The 27,272-nt window shown below is 35.1% G+C and overlaps 1 protein-coding gene across 5 annotated transcripts in view; it reads right to left on the minus strand.

The window, feature by feature from the left end:
* The window catches only part of FSIP1 (fibrous sheath interacting protein 1), an 84,273-nt gene continuing 57,001 nt past the window's right edge, over positions 1-27,272 (minus strand). For all 5 annotated transcript variants that reach the window (XM_026849600.1, XM_026849597.1, XM_026849598.1 and 2 more), the window contains 2 exons: positions 3,660-4,206; positions 1-275 (listed from right to left, as the gene is read on the minus strand). In XM_026849600.1, the coding sequence (XP_026705401.1) occupies positions 253-275; positions 3,660-4,206 (570 nt within the window). In that variant the 3' untranslated portion in view covers positions 1-252. The remainder of the gene's footprint in view (positions 276-3,659; positions 4,207-27,272) is intronic.

A 27,272-nucleotide genomic window follows, 5' to 3' on the forward strand; every position in this document is an offset into this window, starting at 1 on the left:
GAACACTCACAGGAAATTTAATGAAATGCAGAGTTTATTTTGAAGTCAAACTGCAACAATATATGATAATGATAATAATAATAATAACTATCTCTTAAGAATATATCAGTTCATGGAACAGTTTTCCGTTATGATAATTCATTCCCTTGAGGTCGTCTGAAATGATACCGTGTCAGTATAATATAACTGATGGAGGTTTAACCACACTTTCAGAAAAACAGTTGTGTAAAGAAGCATATAATCACTCTCCCCTCAACTTTCAATCTTCGTATCATCTGTAAAAAAGAAAAGAATCATACGCTGAACTGCTGCAAGCACAGTATTATTTTCAAGAGGAAAAAAAAATCAACAACATTACAACATTTTGTGATACAATTTCTACTTAAAACGAAACATGGCCACCAAAAAAAGAGCTGGAAATAATTGCTAATTGGCTCATATAAGTGAGAAATAACAGCCTTGTCATATCTGTATGTGGGTAAGTCTGGCTTCTGTTTATCTCGGTAAACATCGCCTATATTTACATATAGGTATTTACATCACATGAATGTGATGTAGATTATTGCTTCTTTCAAGAAACAGGAATTACTTATATCTGAAGGCACATGAGAGTTTCCTTCAGATATATGTATAGGATTATGTTAATAATTATGCTTTCCTTAAAATATATATAATTTACTGTATTACACTAAATCTATATCACAGACTACAGTATCATACTGACTGCAAAAATGAAATTCTGCTAAACCAGTTTCACACACAGTCTTGTTTGCTTATACAGCACTACACAGTTTAAATCACACGTAGCAAGCCAGAAAATCAAACTATTTATAGAAGATTATGCATACATGTTTAAATGTCCTTTAGAATTAAGACCATAACAAAGCTCAACTATGTAAATGTCTCTTAAAGGTAAAAATAACACCTGACACTTCTCACACCTTCATCTTGCCTTAAACTGGACTCCACAGGGATCTCCATTCCTCAGTATAATGAGCACATCTAATCATGTCTGAACTAACAACAAGCTTACCTACAGAATACACTAGGCAACTTTACAAATTTGATAAACATCACAACCTTTTGCTTATGGCCAGGAATAATTGCTTCAGACAGAACTGAGTCATCTTTGCAGGAAACAAATTAAATCCATGGAAAGGTATCAGGGTTTTCTGCTTTATGCTGTACATAAAGCAGAACATTGACAAAAAGAGTAAGAATGGACTGCTATTTAAATGCTAATTTTGGATGTATGTTTTAGCATTAGAGTAATATTAATGGGATGCAATAAATCTGAATATAATTAATTTGAACTTAAACTTATGGCTAACTACAAAATATTTAGCACTAATGTAAAAGCAATTAATAATGTTAAAAAAAAATTAATAATAAGCATTAATGTAAAAACAATTCTTAATTTAGCACTAATGTAAAAATAATTACAAACCTCTGAAATGGGTTTTATTTTGCACTTACTTTTATTGTGCCTAAAGATTGCCTATTCACACCATTTTTTAAAAGCAGACACTGATAAAGAATCAAAGCCTGATGAGGTTATGATATCTCTAACTATATCCTTGGTTTTGGTTTTGTTTAAATAAAAATGAAAAGATTTACAGACTTTGAAAATTCATTACAGGCTCTTTTTTTAATTAAAAAAAAAAAATAATTAGCAAAATGATCATGAAACCAAGGTGTTTATTAACCATACAGACTTGAGGTCTAATGGGTTGAACATAACCACTACTGAAAACAGATAAACAAACCAGCCCATTTGCACTGCTATGACACAATGCATGATTATGACTCGAACATATTTAAATTATTATGCGATAGATGTTAACACGTTCACTTTAAAGACTTTTACCATGAGATATTCGACATGGAAATTTACTGAATAGCTGAAATCTCCTTTCTCTCTTGTGCAATAAAATTACCTCGTAGTGACTATGCCTACTGCAACAGGTATAAATAGTTACCTGCTCACTTCACTACATAGTGGCTACAGTGCTTGGTGTTTTGCTTGACTTAACACATCCCATCTTAAAACACACTAATAATGGGTGATGGTAGCTGGGGCTGAGTCACGCTTGACTCTGACTGTACTACATCTATTCAGACTAAAGAACTTTAACTCGTGTGAAGGCAGCAATTTAGACTTGAGTGTTTCTCCCTGTCAGCTGTTAAAGACAACTGGTGGTGTAGTATGTAGTCATGTTACTCCTGCGTGTGAGCAGGTTGCCCCTGGCAGAGGTGGTTCTCTGTGGTGTTCCACATCACCACCACTGCCACCCCACTCTCCTCTGGGGCACACTCTTGCTCCACTCTTCTGATGCCTTCCATCTACATGAAGACCAAAGCTGACATGTGAAGTTAGCTGAAAACTAGCCTAGCAGAAAAAAAACCCACACCAAACCCCAAATTTTCAAGAGCTACTGTATTTCTGTTTTCTTCCTATCACATTTATGGCCTAAATCTCAAACTGGGCAAATATAGCAGGTGAGTCTGGACACCAAGTTTGTCTGGCAGTGTAAAAACAGCAATAACAAGCCTTCTGGCTTTGTGATAGGTGGAAACACTCTGAAAAAAAAAAAAAATAAGATTCCTTTCACTGTAGAAAGGTTAAGTAAAAAAAATGAAAGAAACAGTTGTGATCATAATTTAGAAATTATAACATAGTAAAGAGGTATTAGGATGTTCTTCTAAAGTACCAATGAATGTGAAAAAATGTTTCTCCAAATTCAGAATAGATTACCAGTATAAGGAAAGATCCATCTTAACAAACCTAGCAAAATGTATTGATTTTTAAAACAATTAAACTAGAGCAATTTAATCACAAATAACTTCACACTGTTACAACATTTATGCAAAAAATGAGCTGTAGATGTATCTGGCTAAAATCTGGCTTATGAGAACAGCTTGTTTTTCAGAAAGAGAATTGATCTTAGGTTAAAAATCTAATTGTAGATTTGGATTACAACATCACTATATAATTGCATTTAAGTAAAGGACATTAAAAAAAAAAAAAAAGAGACATTTCCAAAATCTTTTTATAATACCAGATAGATTGAATTTAATATTGTGCTAGTTAAAGTCTATTCTTTCTTTTACTGAACTAAACCTGATTTATAGAAATTATGCAGTATTTATTCATTCTGGTTTCTTCTATGTGTAAATTTGAATTCCCTGAAAGCAATTTGTTATTTTTAATATAGCTAGGTCATGTTTGTTTCTATACTACCAAGTTTACTTTATTATAAACACTCAAGAAACACTTGGATTTTTGACTGAATTGTTCTACCAACTACTGTGAGAATATTTGCTCTCCACAGAATGGTGAACATGACTTTCTCCTACCAAAACCTTAATCCGTATGTGTTGTCAACACTGTTTTCCAGTTGACAGAATTAATCAACATCAATAATACATTTCATAAGAGTCCTAGTCTTATAGCCAGCTATGTCAGGGCAGAATTTTAATAAACATTCTGTTATTTTTGTGTGTATTATTTTTGGCACAGTTTTGTGTTTTATAAAAAGTATATCCTTGCTCTGCCTAATAATCATCAGTGTGTATTGGTGCATACCTTTGGTGAGAACCTGCTTAGTTTTTTTCATCATAATCAAAAGCCTATTCTAAAGGGTTGTTAAGAGTCTCACCTCCTTTGGTTTGCAGTGGTATGCCGAGAATGTCAGCCTCCGTGGATGGCTCATTGTTCACACTGATGCAATATAATGGTTCACCCAAGAAAGAAGGTTTCTTCATCCTTTTTGTGTTGAGTGCTCTTGACATAAAGTAACCTTCAATAATACTCTTATCTCCCATCTTCTGTAAACCTTCTAGGTCATCAGGTTCCTCTGTTTGGGCCAGTGAATCCTTTGATAACTGACTATCAGCCAGTGCTTTGCTGGTATAGTAGCCAGGGATTTCACTCTCTGCATTAACACATAAGCTTTTGTCTTCAAGTCCAGCCTTTTCGTGAGCTGTTAACATCCCTACAATATGGTCTTCAACTAACATTTTGGAAAGAGTAGATGTGGAGTGAGGAGTAGAGTCTTGACTTGTGTAACAAGGGGGACTTAATCCAAAAGAAAGAGATTCCTGAGACTTTGGCATGGTAACGTTGCTTATTGTTCTCTGAGGCTGCATACATTCTTCCAGAAGGGTCTTAAGCTGCTCTTCAGAGAGGCCCGTTTGTTTTTCAGTCTGAAAAAAAAAAGGGCAAGAATTTCTTCTGTCAAAATATAATTAATGAAAAGCAACGCCAAAACCAATTTGAGAGATACAAAAGCACTGGCAGAACTCTTAAACTGATATCAATGTTTTTTCAATTCAAACTGAATTTACATACGCATTTGCATAATTACATCATTTATGCAACATCTTCACTAGGTTCTAGATAGATTAGATGCTGAAAGTTAGGAAAGAAGTCTGATGTCCACAAGGCACCGAGAGGCCTTTGTCTACTACTAGATATCACTGGTTTTTAATTAGCAAAGCACATACTTTTTCACATATCTTGGTTTGCTGTGTGTACATAAAGACACACACACACTAAGATTTTAGCTACCGAAAGCAAAACAGCACATTGGTAAAAGGCTTTCAGCTATTGGGGTGATGCAACTGGGGTCAAAAATGGTTTGGGACAGCATCAGCCCGCAAAGATTGTCATATATTGACTGAAGTATTCCCAGACTCTTGACTGTAGAAATGCAACAGAGCCTCTCTCAACCATATGACAAAAAGCACATCAGTTACCCATCTTCAGGACTTACCACGTCAAGTATGTCCCACAGCATATGACAGAAGAAAGCCTCGTCTTCTGTACAACAGTTTTACTGCTTTCTGCAAGCTGTCACTGCTTGGATAGCTCACAGATGTATCTTTTCAGTCAATTAAATCTTACTTAACCAGTGGCCCACTCCAACCCTTTTTATCATGCAGGTTTCCTCTACTGGACATTTCTTAAAATTTGATATTAAAGATAATGACTGATATTAATGGTAAAGAATAGCAAAGGATGTTTTGCTGAGAGGGGTTTGCAATGAGGACCTACTTTTAGCTTTTACAATCCTTAATGCTCCTTGGTAATAGAGAAGCACAGTACTCCCTGACAATTTAAAGATTATAAGGAAAAACACAAGACATATTTTAGATATTGTATAATATATCTGCCCATGAAATATAAGGTATAGTAGATATTATAACAATATATACATATTATAGATACTATGCAACATTTAATGGAAAAGGGTGCTTTCTACAGTCAAAACCTCGGTTTGTCCAAGACACAAAGGATTAGTTGAGAATGTGATTAACTCCCTAAGACTACAATGATTTATGTCAAACAGTGATTTTATTCACTCTGTAATGATTATTATACAGAAATTACATTGTGGTAGCACACGGGGCTACTGTCATCTCAGAGGTCATTTCAGAGGAAAGATCAGTATCAGATATCTAGCTGACTTTTTTTTCCCCCTGAAGGTCTCTTATCCAACTACAGAAGTGATATGACCCTGTTTTGATGTATGTGACATGATGAGATTGCAGCCTAAATAGTACAGGGTGTATGGATTATGCCTAGGGACTGATTATTCATGCTCAGGGATGGGGACAGTTTTCAGTCAGGAAGGAAATCCTATTTCTTTGTAAAACTTGTTGTGGCTATTAAAGATTACAAGGTGACACTAGAAAGTGAACAAGACAGACATTTTAGGTTACTTTCGGTCATCATTCTGTATTTACATGTTCAAACATTAATAACAGCTAATAACTGCTGCTATAGACTGACTACAGTTCAGACACTAGCTGATGAACTCAAACTCAGTTTTATAAATTTATTCAACCCACTAGCCTTTTCCTGCACAGACCAACTACCTTCCCAAAGACACTTTGAGTTCACTTCCTGCACATACAAAAGAAGACAACTGCATTAAAGAAACTGAGAAGCTATGGGCTTTTTTTAAAAAAAAAAAGAAAAAAAGAAAAAAAGAACTTCTACAGACTATCGTTATGTGTAGAGAGCTTTATTTAGATGAACATAAAACCAGGTAATTATATTGAAATTCAGCTAATCTTGGTATCAATCAATGTACTTTTGATAATATAACTGAAATCAACCTTAAGCACTTATTTAGATAACAAAGAAAAAATTGCGACCTCTTCAAACTTTTCTTGGGCTTTTAAATTTTAATCCTAGTGCAGAAATACTCACTGATGAAAAATAAGTCAGACAGGGAAAAACAGTTAGTAGCAAAGCACATGACAAATCAAAAATGAAACATGGAATTTTTCAAATTTTCACTCAATCTAATCTACTAACCCACGCCAAATTCCTTACATTTCTTGAAGGAGTATTTTAACTTGCAGGACAATGTCTGTTTACAAGTAGTCATTATTAGAATGGACTCGCTATAAGAAACCAGATGCATTCACTCAGGCAGAGCACCACGGTAACGGAGTTATACCACTACTTGAAGCACAGTTGTATCGAGAGTATATCCACAGAGCAGATTATTATGCTGCATAAACATAACTATATTTGTATCAGCAGCAGATTCTCTCATCTGGAAACCCACAAGGATTCCCACATGTTTTTCAATGTGTGGTTCTATACTAATATATTTCAAAGCTCTTGGCCAAGATCATTTGGGGCTAATTTTATGTTAATGACAGGGCAATTCACTCCCTGCAGAAAGGAATTCTGCATCTGGAGTAAATAAATGGCAGAGTACTAGATGAACATAGTGAGGAAGATCATCTTGTCCTGCCTTTCTTCTGTTTTGTTATTCCCCCCATCCCCATCCCATTTACTTACAGTCTAATTTTCTTTGTCCAAATTAATTTTTTTCTATTTTTCTTTTCAGGAAAATCATATGGCTTGTACTGACAATTAGTTCATAGATTACCTTGATTACTACCAGAGGGCTAGGTGGGGAAGACTCAGAGCCTAAGGCAAATGGGGAGGGAAATGACCGTCACAGCTATAGAGTGAAAAAGTTTGGTAACTTGTGGGCTTGTTTTCCTCCAGAGTGGCAGGCCTGCAGGCAAAGCAGACAGTGTAAAACATAATTTATTGCTGTTCTCTTTGTATCTCTTCCTCCATTTGGGTTGTTTTGTAAGACATGCTTGCAAGGATGCAAAGATAAGGAAAGTATTTCACACACCTCTCCAAAAGTTACAGTTTAAAATACTAAAAGCTCACTGCAATTTTGTTCTGCTGAAGTCATTTGAGGGTTAAGGAAAAATATACAGTAGAGGAGAAGATAGTTCTTAAACAGCCATCAGCCAACCACTCAGTAGATAAAAATTTACACTGAAATGAAAGCAGAAAGGTTGCTGTTGAAATCAGAAAAAGAGTTTAGGGAAATCCCTAAGGAGAGACACCTCACACCAAAAAACGCTGTGTATTTGCAATCAAATGAGCATTTTAACTCGTTGGATCACATAATACAGCAACTGTATTAGGAGTCTGCAAAGCATAAATTGACACACACCAGAATACATCCTGCCACAGGTAAGTGTACTAGTTTAGAGTCACAAGACTTGGAATCAGTAACACAGTCCTTAGGGAGACACTAGATTCTACCTTTCCCAAGCTTTCTCTACCCTCACTGTAAATAATTTACAACTCCTATACAGAAAAAATACTTCAAGATATTTCTTTAAAAATACAAGGGCATAAAATGAATGTAATTCAAAATGTGGAAACAGCCCACTAGAGAAGGGAAAATAAGCTATTAGGTCTGGTTCCCATTAGAAATTGGAAAACCTTTTAATTGTTCTGGCTAATTTTTAATAGGACACTGAGTCCTATTCATTTCCTAGGCTTTTTACCGTTAATGATCCAAAAAACTAATTCCTAGCCAGGAGTTTAGGAGTCTGCTAATGACCTTTACTGTTTATGTGTGGCTAGTTTTTCACACACTTGTGGCACTCCTCCGACTGAAGATTTCTTGTTCCTTGCTGGATTCCTCGGTGACATGGGTCTATAGAGAAAACCTTACTGCATGTGGTAGGAATGCAAACTTGTAGATTGCTGTGGACAGACCTGCTGTGACTACGGGCTTGCAAGTTCAAAGCTTTAGACGTGTCTTCCACATCTACACAGTAACAGAAACAGTCTGAAAGACGTTATCAGATTTTAGCATGGTGAGAAAGCTAATATGTCAGGATTATTTCTAATTATAGTAAATAATCATAAAATGATGCACAGTAAATGAATAAGCACTGGAAAGCCAGGCCTGTTTAAAGACCCATGCAGCTGGCATGTCTATAAACATGTATATTTTGTTGCTTAATCTGAAAGTATTGCAATCAACAGTTCTCTTGATAATTTATTAGCTTGAAACAACTTACCTTGATGCTCTAATTTACTTACATTTTTAGTGCTGTGTAGGACTGCAACAGTAAATTCCAAAGTAACTGCTCTCTTCCTGATAAACTCAATTTTAAGAGTATACTGATCTACTGAGACAACATTCAGATTTTTGACATATCAGCACAGAAAGGTTTTGTAAATTTTAGTTATTTTATGACTGATTAATAGTTTCTCAAACAGCTCTGTTCACCTCTGAAAAGGCAATCCTTGCCTTATATTCTCCACACTACTCAACTCAACATCCACCATCAACTCCAAGGTCTCACCTTTATGCATCACACTGAAGAACCATGCACTTGTCTATGAAGAGTACTGGTCAGTGTTACTATGGAATATTATTAATACGCTGCATACAAAACACCATGTCATTGTGGAAGAGCTTCTTACAATTTCCAGGAATGCTAAAAGCCCAAAGTTCTTTTTTACCACAGAAGTCAGGATTGGTGTCCATAACTTGTAAACCCATTTAATTATGGGGGTATTTCCTTATGAGACTGTTGTGGGTTAACCCTAGCAGTCAGCTAAGCACCACACAGCTGCTTGCTCACTCCCCACTCCCCTGCCCCAGTAGGACAGGGAGAGAGGAAAGGAAAAGCAATGTAACTTGTGGATCAAGATAAAAATTTTTTAATAAAGCAAAGGAGAAAGGAAAGAAGAGAGAAAGAAAACAAGTGATGCAAAGGCAATCACTCACCATCTCCCATGCGTAGACCGATGCTCAGACAGTTCCTGAGCAAAAGAGGGGTAACTTTCTAGAGTCCCCTCTTTTCCCTTTTTATTTCTCTGCATGATGTTATATGGCATGGAATATCTCTCCAGCTAGTTCAAGTCATCTGCCTTATTGTGTCCCTTCCCAGACCATTGCGCATCTCCAATCTATTCACTGGAAGGGCAGAGTGAGAAAGAGAAAGCCTTGATGCTGTGCAAACATGGGTGTGTTATCAACCCTGTTTTGTCACAAATCTAAAGCACCATACCAGCTGCTATGAAGAAAATTAACTCCATCCCAGGCAGATCCAGTACAGAGACCCATACATCCACTTTTACAAAGAAATTCTTAAGTGTCCATCCAGCATGTCATGTTAAGGCTTCTTAGTGTTTTCTTGTTTGTTTTAAAAACACTACGTTATGAGAAAGACCTTAACAAATGTAAAAGAAAAAAGCCTTTCCTCTATAAGGCTATTTCAGAAGGGTTATTTCAGAATGTAATGAGAGAAAATCTAACTGGAGTACATCAAAAACACACAACCCAGTGAGCATGTTTCTGGAGAGGACAGTAACATGTATTGATTTGATTGGATTCAGAAATTAAGAGCTCCTTGTGCCACAATCATAATTCACCATCTGGTGGTCCAGTGCTTATGTGTAGTTTGGGGACTTCTGTACTGTATCAGGAAAGACATAAATCTTTAAGAATTAACAGGATTCCTGAGCCACAGGAGAAAATCCTGATTTTGCTCTTTTCCTCCTTCTGCTATCTTTCCTTCTGTTATTTACATTTTCCTTTCTCTTATTTTTTTCACTGTTTCTGTTTGTGTAAGGGTGGAATGAAAAGGTCTGGAAATCAATGTTCCATAGCTGCTGCTGCTAAGAGCCAGAAAGCAGAAAGAATGGAAGTATCTAGGCAAGAAAACAGGAGCACCAGAAAAAAAGAGGAGGACATTAGAGGGCATCTGGTAACATCACTGTTTGAAAACATGTAACATCATGAGCCATCAGAACCACAACATCAAAGCCATTACCAAATCGGCCTCACAGAAACCGATAAAATTTCCATTAAAAGAAAAAAATAAAAACAGTATAAAATTTAAGAAGATAAAATTAACTTCATTAATAAATCAGAAATAAAAAACCCAAAGGACTTTTTCCCTGTTCTCTGACAAAGACAAATCTTAACAGAAATCAAAAGGTGACATGAGTTTATATAATTTTGCTCTTATTTAGAGTAGCGAAGTAGGTGAAAAATGTGAAGAAGAGACATGGTATTTGCAGCAGTGAATTTCTTTTTTATTTTTAAGATGGCCTACAGGTTATACAAGTAAAAATAATTATGACAAGTTCTTGCAGGCAAAACTAATTTAAACATGCATATTTTAGTCATTACAAAGATATATAATACTTGTTTTCATTTTAACTTTCTAAAAAATATCCAGTCAATTGCTTGTGGTTTGAAAGTGAAAATAATGAAAAACTGTGCTTCATCAGCTATGTCATACCCTGTAGACTTTAGAAAGAGAAAGCAACTGGTTGCCAGAGGTGACAGAAGTAGAAAAAAAAGGAAGCTAAAATATCTTTTACAATAATTTTCTTCTCATTTGACACCATAGACACTAAGTTACATTACTTACAGCTTCAGTTTATGTGGTATTATACTAGTATATAATGAAAGAAATTCAGTGGTTAAGGGTGAATTTCTTCTTGGAAGCATATGGAAATATTTTTTTAACTTGTAAAGACCCAAAAAGTTTTCTTTCTGAACTGCTACAAGTTGTCCTTTTTACTTTTCATTTTCTGAAGTTTACTTTCCATTTTAGCTTCATTTCATAGTAGCTTTTTATCTACAGGTTGTATAACATTTTCTAGGTGCCTGAATAATAACAATGAAGTTTTCACCCATGGAGACCGAAATCTAAATTTCTGTGTCCTTAACAAAGCTTTAAGAAGTTAACCTTAGGAAACAAAATTTGAAAATGTCACACAGGTTTAAAGTTTCTAACATTCCTATCAGGCATGTATTTATTAATAAAAAATTAGCATTTTTAAAGTAACTGAAAGTTACTCTACATAGTTTGTTGGGTTTTTTTTCAATTGCCTATATATGCATTACAAGAAGACTATGACTTTGAAGCTCCATTTTCATTAACTGAAACAAATAAGGTATTTGTAACCTTTAGACCCTAAACAGTACTTGATTCATACCTAAATAGTCAAAGTATCAAATATAACTCATTAAAATCTGTATTTCCATTAGCATGTTGGCTTTTCCAGTCATTTTAATATCTAATATAACGTAAGACTTATGCATTATATTATAAAGGAAAGCTAAGTGAAATTTTATTTACTGTGACAAAACAGTAAAAGTATTACAAAAATTCCTATATTTTATTACCCAATTAGCTTCTGAACAGTAGGTTTTATACAACAAAGTAAATGGTTGGCAAAGGTATATCAAAGGAAATTCTGAATATATTGTATATAATACCTAAATACAAAAGCAAATAAAGGGTAATAGAAATGATTTCATATTAAATTAGAAATATTATTTCTATTTAACTAATCTTTCCTAAAATATTGGTGAGTGTGAAACTATGGCTAAGTCAGGTAAAGTCTGACTTTCCTAAAACATAAACTATTATACATTAAAGAAAAAATTACATGCAAAAGCAAGTGATAAAGAGTGGTTTATTAGTGGCCAGGAATTATTACTACCTAAGCAGCTGAGTCTGGTTAGTTAAATAAGACAATTTTGATAATTATAGTCTCTTTCAGAGGTACTAAGAGACATTTTATGCATTTGAATTTACTCTGTTTTCTTTAGTTCAGTTCTGTTTCATGTGAATTTGAGAAACCAAACAGGAGCTGGAAAAGCAAGGAACTAGTTTTGATCCTCTGATAATGAATAAAAAGAAATGTACAAAGAAATCTAGTATTCTAAAATCACGGAGACTTTTCAAGCAAGAGGATCAATCCACTAACTGCAGGTAATAAAAGGAAGTAGCTTTAAACAGAGGTTAGTTTGGGGCTTTTTAAACATTTCCAACATCATAATGAAATTCGGTTCTGTCCAAGAGATATCCTAAAACGTTACAATATTATATTATTCTCCTCCCTAACTGCAACCAGTGTCTGTAGTGTCCTCACACCTCTTGCCCTGAGATCCAAACCCTGGCTGTAATTGTACAGCATATTTGACTTCTGTATATACTGTATAATAAAAAATTTCATTAGTTTTCAGTAGTTTTTAAACACTGTTGCCTTGCTACTAAATTATAATCCATCTTCCATCATAAGCAGGACACAAATTTCTAATAAGTGGGAATCAACAAAGAGAGACATTTTATTCAGTATCTTTAATAAAACAAAAGGTAAGAACTACAATTTTAAGTAGATATACATTAAACTGTGTAATTAAATCTGCATAGACTATATTTTCCTGGCTAGGGCAAAGAGGTACCTACTTAATGTAATGGGCGCATTTAACTGAACATCAGCATATCCTAATATTCACTAAACAATATGAGTCAAGCATTCTTTAGAAAAATAATTTAAAAGTTTAAGAATTTCAAAAGCTGCATAAATCGTGATGTAACCCTCCCTTGATTTAAATACAAAACTATAAGTCTCTGATTTAAATCTCTTTGAGTTTAAAATCCATCTAATCCAAGGTTGTCAGCAGATGTTTTGCAAGAATTCATTTCTTCTAACTTCAGATTACTTCAATATTTAGCTCATCTAATCTACTGGATTTACAGATAGACAAAACTAAGCATCGTACTATGTATGAGTCACTGTATAATTTTTTCCCTCACTTCTAAAATTTTTCTCAACAAATGGATAGCTCCCTGGTTTTAGAGCACTTGATTTCATATACTTTCAAGTATTCTTAAGTTAGAAAGCAAGCTGGTTTTAATTGAACACACTGAACGTGTGCAAAAAATGTAAGACACAGATTCCTGAACTGGTATTTACAATCCATCATTCTGAATAAGACTTTCATTTTCTAGCCTCTACTGAAGAAGAACTTCTGCAATCTAGGCTATTTAGCATTCAAAAGCAATTTTTAAAGCATCCCATTTTGTGTTTTTAACTGTTTGTTATTAAGCATTTAACAGATTTCATTCCATAGAAATATCTTCCTTGAATATTATTAAGTTGTGGCTTTAATTTTCAGCAAAGCCAGTAGAGTAGACAAAAATGCCTTGATGTGGTTGCAGCTGTTTTCTGTTGAAAAAACCCACTTATTTTTCTTTTTTTGGTCATGTTGACTTTTATTTTTTCCAAGAAATAGATACAGTGTAGCATAATGGCACCACAGTATCTTATTGTAGCAGTCTGAAGTATCTTACAGGTCTCTAATCCATTGAGGGAACAGAAAATATAAATAGCAGTAAAACTAAGGGCATGGAGATTTGTTTCTTCATAACATAACTGCAAGTGCTAAAACACCAATGAAACTAACAAAATGCCTTCATCCAGTAAGAGGGAAAACAGGGAAGCCACAACCACATGATCTAGATGACCTATGTAGTTAGGTGTAGTTTATTCTAAGAACAAGGAGGACTTGCCCAAGGAGCAGTAAGCCATAAAAGCTCATCAAAAGCAACTATAGATGGAAACTTAGAAAAATAACAAAATGACAGTATATATATTCTAGGAGTTCCGACCATATTTCCTGAAATTCTTTAGGGATATCTTTTAAAGTGACTCTTCTTAGTTGGCCTTGTGTATCAATTGCAACAGGGAACTCTGAATACTGACTTTTTCTATATAACATATATATAGTAAACCTAACCTGTGATATGTATTTTGGAGATTGAAATATTCTGTCCCAATAGCAGAAATATGATATGAAGGAAGTTCTGCTCTATATGGAATAACAAGATACAGAAACCTGCAGTGCTCTCCAATGAAGTAATATAGGTAGTGTACAATCTAGCTATCGAAGTTAAGGAAAAAAGCACAGTTTCTTTTATAAATCTAGTTTTCTTACAGAGTTTTTGACTCTGCATTAAATACAGGCGATAGTATTTCTTTGTTTCATATTCATGGCACCTAAATCAAGAGCCTGAGATGAGTGCTCATGTCAGCTGTAGTTCCCCAAGGTTATTTCCCAGACAGCGGAGAGACAGCAGCACCTCAGATTGTAATTCAACTCAGATAAAATCTAAAGAAGCCTAGAATTTTGCTTACAAATTACTGGTTTAAGCCTTTCTGACAACACAATTCAAAGGATACTGAGCAAAAAGAGAATAAATGGGAAGAAGGAGAGATCAATATCACCACAGAAATTTGGTAAATCACAGAGGATTAGAAAAATGTATATAAGGTATATATTTTTAAATTACAAGATCCATAATGTATAACACTGGCTTAGCTCTCATTGTCTTGTTGTAGTTCATCCCACAAACTCAATAAAAAAGCATGTACAGTATTGCCAAATGCGAACACTCAAACACTGAGAACCAGGACAACTCTCCAAAAGTAGCAGTCTAGTACATCTGAAACTATAAATTTTTTTGGTTTTGATTTTTTAATTGTTACCATTTTCAAGGAAGACTGGGTTTTGTCTCTTCTTTAACGGATTTTAGTGCAATTATGCACTACAAAAATCTAGAGCTTTAATAGTAGTAAAAATTACACAACTTGTGGGAAAAAGAGAAGTTGGAAATATTTGTAGTTCAGTGAATTGCAAATACAGAATCCTACGTCACACTGGCAGGACTATTAAGTCTCCCAAAAAAAGAAAAAAAAAAAATCAAGTTCCCTTTTACTGCTCATGAAATATTTCTGACCCTTTCACTTCCCGGCATTAATAATTACACTCACCAAGGAACATCCGATTCAAAATCTATAAAATGATCATTGTATTTTAGAGAAAAATCACTGTACCTAAGTACAGATAAATGAGTAAGGGTAGGGATAGTTTTGCCACATCTCAGCCTCTGCTTATGAGAGGTCAGAGAAATAACTAATAAAGAATTTGATTTTTGTGTGTGTGTTTGGTGGGGCTTGCTGCCACAGGACAAGTGCAAAGGTTCTATAGGGAACATCAGGTTGCAGCTGTTCTTGTCAGTGTGGGAATATATTTTATGGAGTGCTGAAAAACCATTTTTAAATGAGCAAGAGAATAATGAAGAATCTTTTTCTTTTCTAAAGAATGGAAGGGTATTTTGAAATTAGATACCTGCATCTGGCTCTTCTATTTCCATTCAAAACGAAAACCCAAAGGCCTTTAGGAAGAATGTGATGAACAATATTGCCCCAGGGAAAACATTTTATTTGCAGTTCAAGCCTGCCTGCACCCGTTCTTGATCTTGAGGAAGGGGCAGGGCAGGTCCTTTCAGTAAGTACAAGAATAGGAGTTAAACCTTGAAGCATTCATATATACATTACTAGAAAATTTACATTTACCCCATAACAATAAAGAAGCTAAGACTGAGATAAAACAAGTGATAATCTCTTAGTATACTTGATGTTTGACAGCTGTTTTTTTAAAAAATTAGAAATGCAAAATGATAATATTTTTCTTTTTTTGTCTAACTACAAAGGTCACTCTTCAGAATTGATCATTTATTAAAACCCTTATAGTTTTTTCTCAGGCTTGTCTAACACCTATAGTAAATGTGCAACAATACCAATGACCATATTCCTGCTGGCATGATAAATTTCCTATATTATTATAACCAAAATACATGTCTTTTATGTCCCTGACCAACTAGAAAGAGCATAAACATCATAAAACCAGGTAGAAGAGCCAACAAGGAAAAGCATCACGGTTACTTTATGCCACTAAGTTTATAACAGTTTTTAATTCTCTAGGTGTTAGAAATAAAAACCCCTTTCACCATCTTCTGTTGTTTTTCTCAGTCACAGATGCTTTCTCATATCCCAGAACAAAAGACATCTAGAAAAGTACATGCATTCAAAGTGTTGCAGTTCCTTATTGTTATTGCCCTGGTTCATATAATCAGAAGTACGGGTATCTGCATACAGATAAAAAGCAAGAAACCCTTTACTCACTTTACAGAGATGGCAGGCTGCGGTGACTATAGAAGCTATAGGCCAATAGGTACGTAACACTATGCCACAGTACGCATTTTCTAACCTTCACTTACGCATATCCTGGTAAATCCACACCTGCTAAATAAGAGATGGCTACATGTTTATAACTAGAAGCAACGATGGCATTTGACAGGTCACATAACATTGCTGGGCAGGCTCCTGTACTTCCTCCTCATCATCACCAAAGAGAATGCCACAAGCCTAGTGACAGATGTACAGGAAACGAGATGGCCCAAATAGCATATACTAAGCATAAGCATGCCAGCTTTCCTGCACCAGGGTCAAAAAAATAATTACACTCATGTAGAAAACTAAAGACTTTATACTAAAAAGACTCACGGTTTAAAAACTAATGTCTTGATGCTATAGGAATATTTCAGTGTTCAAATTTTTCACCCATTTTCTGCAGAATATGGTCATATATAAAATTTAATTCAAACCAACTGTGTAAACACTGATTTTAAGAAATTTTGCTTTTAGGGAAATTAATACAATTCTAGAAACAAGAAACAAATTACCAAAATGTAAAATGGTACAGCTGCATGTAGCTCACAGGAAAGTTGATGTTTTGCAGTTTTGAAATGTATAATTGCTATAGGAATAGCTAAAATATATTTTTTAATGAAGCTTGGGGCAATCCCATTTATACTCAAAGATGTACGCCACTGCACAAAAAGGAAAAAAAAGTCAAATATTTTCCCTAGTAAAAGACATGAAAGCACCAAAAGACTCATGTTTTTCAAAAGAAAGTTATGTAAATTTATCACGCATTTGGGATACAGGTGACTCCACTGGAGCCGGAGTCTGTCTTTTGCCCATGAAGTCAAAGTTCACATGTCACTCATAAGATCTGAAAGATTAATTTACAAAAAAGTCTGTGTGATCACATTACAAGGTCAATGGCTTAAACACAAAGCACTGTGCACCCCAGTTGCTTGGAACTTTCTTTACCACACATTGGAATGTTTTTGCCCAGTTGCTTTGGTAAAAAAAACAACCAAAGTTCACAGCTGTGTTTCTGATGAATTCATGATGACATTGTTGGTTTTAGAGGACACTACACTACTCTCAGTTATGTGGAATCACAGCTACTGAATCAGTAGGCAATGACACAGTCAAGTGTTTTGTGTGTTTCTTCTAGGCAGTTTGCAGAAAGCTACTTATTCATTAGTCTACTTCAGAGAGTTTGTTCTTGTTGAAATACATTGAGAACAGAACAGATCGTACTTTTTGAAACAAAAAGTAGAAGCTTAGGGTGGATGATAAATATTTAAAAGTCATAACTTATTTAATCAAGGACACTTACTGCTTAGGTTAACATGTTTTTCCGTTAAGCCTATTAATGTCTCAAACTTTTAAAGGAGTTTCAGGATAGATGGGCAAATTATCCAAGTTAAATGTACCAAGGACCTGACTGATAGACAGTTCATATATCAAGCTAAGACAAGCATAACAGATGTTTATAGAAAGATATACACCTCTAAAAATACATAGTTTAGGAGCAGTTTTCTAGGATTATTTTACTGCATAAGATGCAATAAGACCATACTAGAAGAGATGGAAGTTCTAAGTATCTGAAATTTTATATATATGAATGACAATAATAAAAACATACATAAATATCTAACCTGTTGCTAGAGACATAAAAATCTATATAAACACCAAGATTGGATACAGCTGCAATTGAAGGATTATGCTGTGTAGCTATATAGCCTCTAAGTGTCATTATGTGTGTGTATGCCAGCCTCGCTGGCACAATTTGAGAGCTATATCTAATTGCTAAAATGAATGAGTTTTAATTAAGAAAGACACATCATGGTTCTGAGCCACACAATGATATTCTATCCTTCTCAGAGACATGAGAAATCCATTCCTTCAGGAATTTTAAGAATGAATTGTTGTGGATCTCACTGGTCTGCCTGGCAGGAGGCACAACGAACTTGTTCTTGCCTTGTGGAATCTGTTCATGTGTGTATCCCCTTATGGTACTGAGCACCACTTGATACAGGAATTCTTTCAATGAACTTGATGCAGTCTACGTTTTACTGTAAGCATTATCAGAAGTTATCCCTTACATGGGTGATTCATTGTAGTGTTATGTGAGCCAGTTTAATATTGGCTAGTGGCAGTAGTGAGCTGTAGGTCCCCATATTAAAAAGCCATAAAATAGAGTACAGAGAGAATAACAAGGGGAGGGACATGAAATAGGTATATTTGTATTTTATCCTCAAGTCAGTCTTGGGAAAGAGGACTAAGGCACCCTCGCTACTCAGAGCTGGATGTGCTAAGCACTAGGCCATATCATCTTGCACATTTCCAGGAATGCTCTCTTTGGACTTGGCTTTTCCTCACATAACAGAGTCCAGTTTCAACAACAGCCATTAATAATACTGCACTGAATCTATTCTATAGCTTATTGAGGATAGTTTTCTCCTAGATGCTCACAGATGTAGTTTGAAACAGCAGGTTTCCAAAGAACTAAATTTAGTTCTACCATTACTAGGCAAATATTTGAAGCATCAGATATAAGAAGTAATTAGAAGAGCTCTTCCTTGTTTGAAACAAAAATGTTTTTAATGTGCCTAGCTTTACAAAGTTCCTCTAGGTTTTAGATCTTAAAAAGACAAAGGCACCTGACTGGAGCCCACCTAAAATACCTAAGCTCCAGAAAGGGTGAGAGTCCAGACAGATTTGGCTTTTGGGGGTGTTTTTTCTTCTTGGAAGTTAGCCTTAGGCTGCTTCCAGCTCACTAAACTGACTGCTCAGAATATTATTCTAAACACATATAATCCTCACCCTGAACTGCAGAGAAAGCCCAGGAATTAACATACATTCACTCAATACAGCCTTAAATTACTTGGCCAAGGTGGGAGGGCAGAGAGTTAGCTGAGCTACTGTACCCACCTTTCTCCCATGATGTTCGTAGGACCTACTTAGTAGAAATTCACATCTTGTTGAAAAAAAAACAACAAAAAAAGTCTCACAAATGAAAAGGAATCAATTATTTAAGTCTCTCTCATTCACTTGATTTATATCTATGTATGTGGAGTGGGGCTGAGGGTGTGCAAGTATGTATGCATATACCCACCACACACACTAATCAATTTAATAATTTACTAGCTTATTCACAAAACAATAAATATTAGAATGGGCACCAGAAGAGGCTGCAGATCAAAACAGTACAAAATAATAAAGTATTAAGTTGGTAAGTGAAGTGGATGCATGTAATGCAAATTTCTATTCTATTCTGCAGTACTAGGTAGTCAATTACATAATTTTTTTTAAATCCCCATATTTGACACCAGGACACTCAGAGAAAATCTGGATCACTGTATCTCCCAAAACCACAAAACAGACCCATATGCTCACGAAATGAACCATATGGGAAAAAATCCATCTTTTAAAAATGTCCAAGAATAATAGCAAGACTCATCAAAGAATTCTAATAATTTCTATAATGAGGAACTTAAGACTAGTTTTTCACATGACACAGGAAAGTTCATGCTGAAAACTTTACAAGGTTACTCTGGGGAGGAAAAAAAAAAAAGAGTGGTGGATGTTTGTTAATACAACAAATATAATGAGATAAGAACTAAAAGGACAGCTTCCCTTCTCCAAATGAAGCCTCTTTATATCCAGTGAGCAGTACTTGGTTGAGAGTTCTACCAGGAAGGAATTTTCTGGATTTTGGATAGCCCTGAGGACCAAGTACTCTACAGCCTATGCCAATAGGGGCATACTGTAACAAAGTGGGGAAAGAAAAGCCTTGTCCTGCTCTGGGTACCTACATCTGGTTCCAGCTACACTATAAACCCATGCCTATTAGAGCACTACACAAAAGGTGCCAACATATCTGGGGACACAAACAGTTTGAGAGTCAGGGAACTAACAATCCATCTTATTCAACCTCTTGTCCTAACACAAAAGTGAACCTGATTCTAAATTAAAAAGCATCTATGGTTATGCTGAAGCTGCTGCAAATTAAACAAGAGGAGTTTAGCCTGCTAAACTTCAATTGCTACAAAAAGTTCTATATACAGTTTCTACCATGCATGAAATAAAAACCAAAGATACTGGACTCATAAAAGGGTAAATTATGTTTATCATTCAATTTCTATTCCTGGCTTTTCTACTGAAGTTTTTCTGTACTGTCATGTACTGTATCTCAGTTTATCTATGAGAAAAAAATTGCTATTTAAGGATCAAAATGGTTCAGTCCAAAAGCTTAACTGGAGAGCTCTGAGTTCCTTGACTAAAAAATATTATATCATGGCAAGAAATACTACTGATATGGGTAAGCTATGCAATATTGTATACCTCAGAATGAGAACTCAGACCTACAAATCACTTTGCACAATGCTGTGCTTTTATTCCTACAAGTGATTGCAAAACTGAGATTACAGCAAAAAAAAATTTGGAGTTTGAGAAAGGTCAGCACAAAAAAAGTCAAAGGAAGAGAAAACTGCCTTCTATATTTCTTCTGAAAACAGAAATCAGAAACAGCAAGACATCGCAAGTGATTAAATGTTACATTATTTGAACATTAAAGCAGAATATTTTATTGAGAACCATGTAATGGTAAGATTACTAAAAAATAATGCAAAGAAGAAAAGATATTGATGAACAGAGCTAAAAATGAGAGTTGACATACATCATAAAAATGAAAGAATGTTTGATCCGACTTCCTTAATTATTACCGCCTTCATAAAATATTACATATCATTTAGGACCATATACTTATACTATCATTTTCTCTTCACTTACCTCACACAAAGAAAAATAACATAAGCAAATGGACTACAGTCTATTCATCAGCACACATCTTCTAATCTCTGCATATGCATTGACACAGACTGTAATCACGTCTGATTCGTTAGTGCAGTTCAGTGAATCCTTTATTGCTATTTAATCCTGACTGCTATATATCCTACAATTGCCAACTATCTACACAGCCCCTATTGCACAGTATGTCTGACACCATAAAAGTAGAGAACTGTAATTAAAAATACAGCATTAATAAACATGCTAAAATTATTTCTAAAGATAAGTGCCAAAGGTAACTTTCTGAATGCAATTAGCTTGCACATTTTTCAGTACTATCTGAAGAGAACATTACAGTTTGACCATGTGAACACTTCAGATGATAGAAAATACCATGAGCATATTGATATGCTATTTGTACCTGCATATTTCAGTATTCTTGTCATATAACTACAAGGAGCTTGAGCAGAGCCACAGACAATATCCAGATGTGATATCCTATGATGGACCTATGATGGACCCATCACAGCCTATGGAAGATAAAGGGCAAAAGGTTTTAAAAAACTTCTTTTCCTTTCTAATTTTGGTTTGTTCAAGGGGCTGCTCATCACTTCCCTTGACATCTACGTACAAGAGAAATTCTTGTAAGGCAGTATTAAATGCTTACTTTTATTTCCCTGCTCAAGAGGTGGTTTTTTTTTCCTGTAAAACACAAGATCTCTAGGGTTCCTGTATATCCTCTAGCACTTTTACCTAGGGTATTTTCCCAAAAAAATATAAACGTATCTAGACAAAATTCCACTCTTAAAATTCTCACACATGCACCTTATCCCAACCTTGCCAAATGTCAAGGATTACTATCATTAGACACTACCATGATGTAATTTTTAGACATAAGATGTGAGGCATGCTGTTCATACACATGGTAAGCAAAAGCCTCATAATCATGCTTTTAAAGCATTTCCTTCTTTCTCGGTAAACATTAACAATACTAGGCTCATCTGTTTTTATTCAGCATGAAACAGTCAACTCATAGTATGTACAACAAATTCATGAAAAAGCTTTAAAGAATACAAAAATAATTTCTTTAAAATAAGCTAATGTAAGAGATAACAAATATCTAGTCAGATTTCTTCAAAGATATGAACAGATTTTATCAGATACAGAATCACAGAATTATAGCCTAGTTGAGGTTTGAAGGGACCTCTGGAGATTGCCTAGTCCAAACACGCTGCTCAAAGCAGAGTCAACTAGAATAGGTTGCTCAGGACTATGTCTATTCAGGTTCTGACTCTCTTGGAGGACAGAGACTCCACAACCTCTTAGTCACCTGTTCCAGTGTTCAATCACTTGTACAGGTGTACAGGGACTTTTTTTCTACTTATGCTTAAAAGGAAGTTTTTTTTTTTTTTTTTTTTTTCTGCAGGAAAAGATATGAAAATAATGCTTGTGAAGCATGATTTGTGAGCTAGTTTCCACCAATTGCATTCTGATTCTAGTTAAACTACAATAAACTTGAAATACAAAGGCGTGTCTGAAGAATTCACACAATGCCAGGAATTTAATACTTCTAACCAACACAAGATTTTAAAGCTCTTTCTTAAAAGACTAAAACAATATGTGCCACCATCAACAAGCAAAAGGCAGACTATCTCACGTTTCATCTTCTAACACCAAGTTAATTAATTTTCCTTTAACAGCCTGGGTAAATCATCATAACAGTTTAACAACATATTGTTCACAAACATTTACATCCTTTTCTGGGCTTGCTAAAGTTACTATTTACTTGACTACTCTAAAAATCCAAAATCACTGGCCAGTTGTTGGGTTACACAAGATGGCTAGCAAAACAAAGCTTCAAAAAACCCCAGACATCTTAATTCTAAGTACATGAAAGAATGGATGAAATTCATCTGAACTTTACACTGCAATTTTAATTTGTCAAGTTAAACATTTACTAAAAACTTCTTGGTGCAAAACTGCTGTGTCAAATGTATCAAATGCATATGCAAGTATGAAGTTGTGTCTGGATTGTCATCCAAGAGGATGGCTGCTGTCTGTCAAGCCATAAATAAACTATCTTGAAAACAGATGTTAGCAGGAAAACCTTGGCAACAGAGAACTCAACCTGGGCCAGCTATTATGGAATCTACTCGGGATCCCCCGGACAGCATTTGCAGTCCACGGTGAATCCATTTGAATGACATTTCCATTATCAGTACTAGTACCACTGCTGCAGTCATACTTCTGGACTCTAGAGTGAGACATGGCACAGAGTGATACAACACTCATATTCTTAATGCTGCATTAAACCATACAGAAATTACGTACTTCTGCTTTATGTCCCAACCCTCACAGGACAATGAGTGCTCTCTGCCAGTCTTGCTGATCACTACCCTCAAATATACTTTTTTTCCCCCCCTCCAAATAGTTTTAAGGGCAGCTGATTTACCAAGTACTTACTGGATTTGTGCTAAATGTTATGTCTGTTCCCACAGCGAACAGGCAAGTGACTTAAGAGCCACAACCTCCTCCAGTTCACAGTGTTTCTTTTTTCAACCACAAAGAACAAGCCTCGGATTGCAAGTTAGGAAAACCTCCAGAGATTTCTAGTATATGTCTAGACAAATGACATCTGCACAATAAAACTAAATTGATGCTTGCTATAGCCCATCATAAAGTCCAAGTGAATCATCAAGCTCCAAGATTATTTTAAGCCTCTCAGCCTTGGCTGAAAGCTCTTATTTTATTCACAAAACTATAATATAATACTAACACTCAATCAACTTCAAAGTCATTGTCCCTATTGCTTTTCTCCCTATCTCCTTTTTAAAATACGAGCACAAAAATGAGACGTTTGTCTCAATGATTACTAATTCTGTGAATTTTCTTTTGACAGTGAGGAATTTAGTAGATGTGGCTTACTAGACCAATAATTCTAGTTAATGAATGGGGAAATACTGTTCTGTACCAGGGTGGGGAAACACTGTTCTGTACCAGGGTTACATTTTTTCCTAAGTGATTCATTATGTAACGATAAGGTATTCACATTATAAAACCAGTTCCAGGTCTCAGGTTAAGTTAATACTGCATATCCTGATATGCAAAACTTTTTTAACTTTTATTGAGGCTTTCATGACTGCTCAAAGAATCAAATCCATGCTTAATGATTTCAAATGCAACAGAATTAGAAATAGAATAAAACATAAAATACATCAAAGAAAATCTTTACTTGGTAATGTTATACAGATTGTTAACATACCATGAAAAATAAATTACAGTACACAGTACATGCTGATCTATCTTATTTTAGTGAAAGAATTCTCTTCTTTACTACCTGAGGATGTTTTACATGCACTTCACAGATGACTGTTATTGGATTGTCTTCAGATGTACAATAGTTCAGATTTGGTATTTTACAGGTACATATGTACTGACAATCTAACTGTAGGTTCCCCATATGTCTTACTCAGGAAATCCAGTCCAGGTATTCTAATAACTAATTCTTTTGAGGATTGCAGTTTCCCTATTACTACTGTCTGCCATGTTGTGAGTGCATCTAGCTCTAACTTGCAAGAAATTCTGACATCTCCTTCTGCTCCTATAGAAATTTAGACTTTTTGAAAACAAATGAAAAATCACCTAGAAGACACTGCAAGAGATCACCTATTCCAAGCCCTCCAAAAACATTTAACTATCCTCATGTCATTTCTGATACAACTTCTGTCTAATCTCTTTTCAGGCCTCCAGTGGACGGAGGTTACAAAAAGTCCGTAGTTATTTATTGTTTTCTTAGTATCTAATACTCCCAAGGTTTCTCTCATTCAGTCCAACTCACCCCAATTCTTTCTATATTGATGCAGGTATTTTCTAGGTCTGTGATTTAGGCATCTAGATGTTGTTTGACAATCTCTTCTGCGCTCTTGCCAAATGATTCACAGCTCTTTTATTAAGGTTCACATAACATAATGTGGGATTCTAACTGAGACCTAACAAACCTGCACAGAGCAGAAATATATCTTAATTTCTATACACCACAGTATGATGTTTCACCTTTTTTGCAACACTTTATGACTCATGCAGTTCATGATCTAAGAAACCTTTCACCTAAACAGTTATTTTCCTTTGTGCTGTTATTTCTAATCATAGCACCTTGCTGAACTGCATCCAAACTTTTTTTTGACAATTGCTATACAATCCACATTTTTTTAAGATCTTGACATGTCTGTCAACTTCATGCTACCAAAAATTAGTAAGCATACCACTCATTTCAATTTCCAGGTCATAAATGAAAATTGGGAATAACATTGAGTCAAGGAAAAATCCCTCCAGAGCCATGTTTCACTGACATTTTGACAGTTAACCATTAATTTTTCTAGCCTGCTTGTGTAAATAGATCTGAACCCAACTTCAATCTATTGTTTCTATCTAAATGCCCTCTGTATGCTCCCCTGTCTTAGGAAGAAATCTTTTGAAGTCTTTTGTCTTGATACTATTTTTCTTGACAAATCTATTTTCTGGTTCATTCTTGTTATTCTTTCCTTATTTTTAAAAAAAATAAGCACCAGTTTTGCAGTTTCCAAGTCTCTCAGTAACCACTTGTGGCCATCTTTAATTTTGACTATTAATATTTCTGAGATTTCTTCACAGTCATTTAATTTTGATGAGGTCCATCAAACAGATAATTTGAAAACACCCGGTCTAAGTACAGAATCTACCCTGGGTTTTTTTAGTTAGGGATAGAGATGCTAGTCTACTGATACTAGACAAAGTAAGTTTAGCACTTCTAAACCAATTTTTTAGCAGAGACTGATGTAAGAAAAAAGTAGTACAAACTTTGTCCTTAGCATGACTTAAGAGATCTATACTGAATGGTGGGGTTTGGTCCTCCTTTTAGTACAAGGAATTTTTAACATAAATGATTCTTTCCTTGACATATCTTGCTCATTTTAGCTCATATGAGCCTTAGCCTTTTTGAAATTCTCTCTGAACTGACATTTTTCTTTTATATTCACCCTTATTACTTTATTAATGCAACATTATGAGCCCTTTTTATATGCTTAGTGTGTTTGAAATCAACGAGTCTCATGCCTTCCTTTGCAGTTGGATTACCTTCACTTGTGACCTTTCCATTTTCAAATGAATTTGAATATTCCTTCTGATGGTATCCTCAGGTTTGTGATATCTATCTTTAACTTCCTTTAGGAGAAAAATTCCAGTAAAATTGCTATTACTTCAATCATTTAGTCTTTCTAACCATTTTGGCATCTTTCTCATTAGTAACAGGTGATGTGAGTGTTAGGCAGAAAAAGCTAAGGTATGGCTGATGTTTTAAAAAAAGTTCAAAATAAACTACCAAATGTTAAGCCATCTTGAACATGATGAAGTAGTACATCTGTTAAATATGAATTCTTTTGTATTGCTACTAATTAATGAGAGAGTTACAAGGGCATTTAGTCAGTTTACAATATATACATGAGTATCTCCAATGGCACAGTATATTCAAAGAACAAAGATTTCCACTGGTTAGAAATGTTTGTAATATCAGCATTAACAGAAGAAACTAGGCACTGCAATTTCTGGTATCATCAAAAGGCAGATTGTATTCCATATCAAACCACCTTTAAGATTGATTGAGATTAAGAATAGGTATGCTCTTCAAGCAGGAAGTGAATATGAAAACCCAACAGAGAAAGAGGAGTTATGCCTTGGCAAACACTGTGAGGATCTTGGATCTGCATTGCAGAGGCACCAAAAGTTGATGGTTCCATCCTGAGAGGAGTTAGGAGACTCATCCGCCTACAGTGCTTGTCTGGCAGATGAACTGCTTCTTTCTGGGATTCTTAATCCCAGGTATTGCTGAATCGCTTTTGAGAACCATCAGATGACCCCTACTCTGTGCTTATCTATATAGGTTGCTGTTGCCAAAAGTGCTTGTAATTTTTGACCATAGGATGATGTTTCACGAGCTATACATAATGTAGTGAGGGGCAGAATGAGTGATGGAAGTTCACATGTAAGCAGAAATGGCATCTTGGGGGCTGATCTAGAAACTAGAGTGGATATGTATCTTCAGAACTGTTGGGGTGGAGGAGTGCAGGAGCAATACACAGATAGTTAGGTGGATGTTAGAGAAGGGTACTGTTGCAAGAATTATGCTGAATATATCATACAATTGGAAGTCTTAATATATGATTAAGGTATGTGACACAACTGACATGATTTAGTGAGAGCTCATATGAGTGGTATATGACTATAATGGAGTATAGTCTTTTCAAAGACAGGCCAAAGAATGAAGAGGAAAAAACATATGTATTGAAAATTTAGAGGAACCTAGAGTTATTGA

The sequence above is a fragment of the Athene cunicularia genome, assembly GCF_003259725.1.
Source record: "Athene cunicularia isolate RWA chromosome 5 unlocalized genomic scaffold, athCun1 chr5_part1, whole genome shotgun sequence".
Lineage (NCBI taxonomy): Eukaryota > Metazoa > Chordata > Aves > Strigiformes > Strigidae > Athene > Athene cunicularia.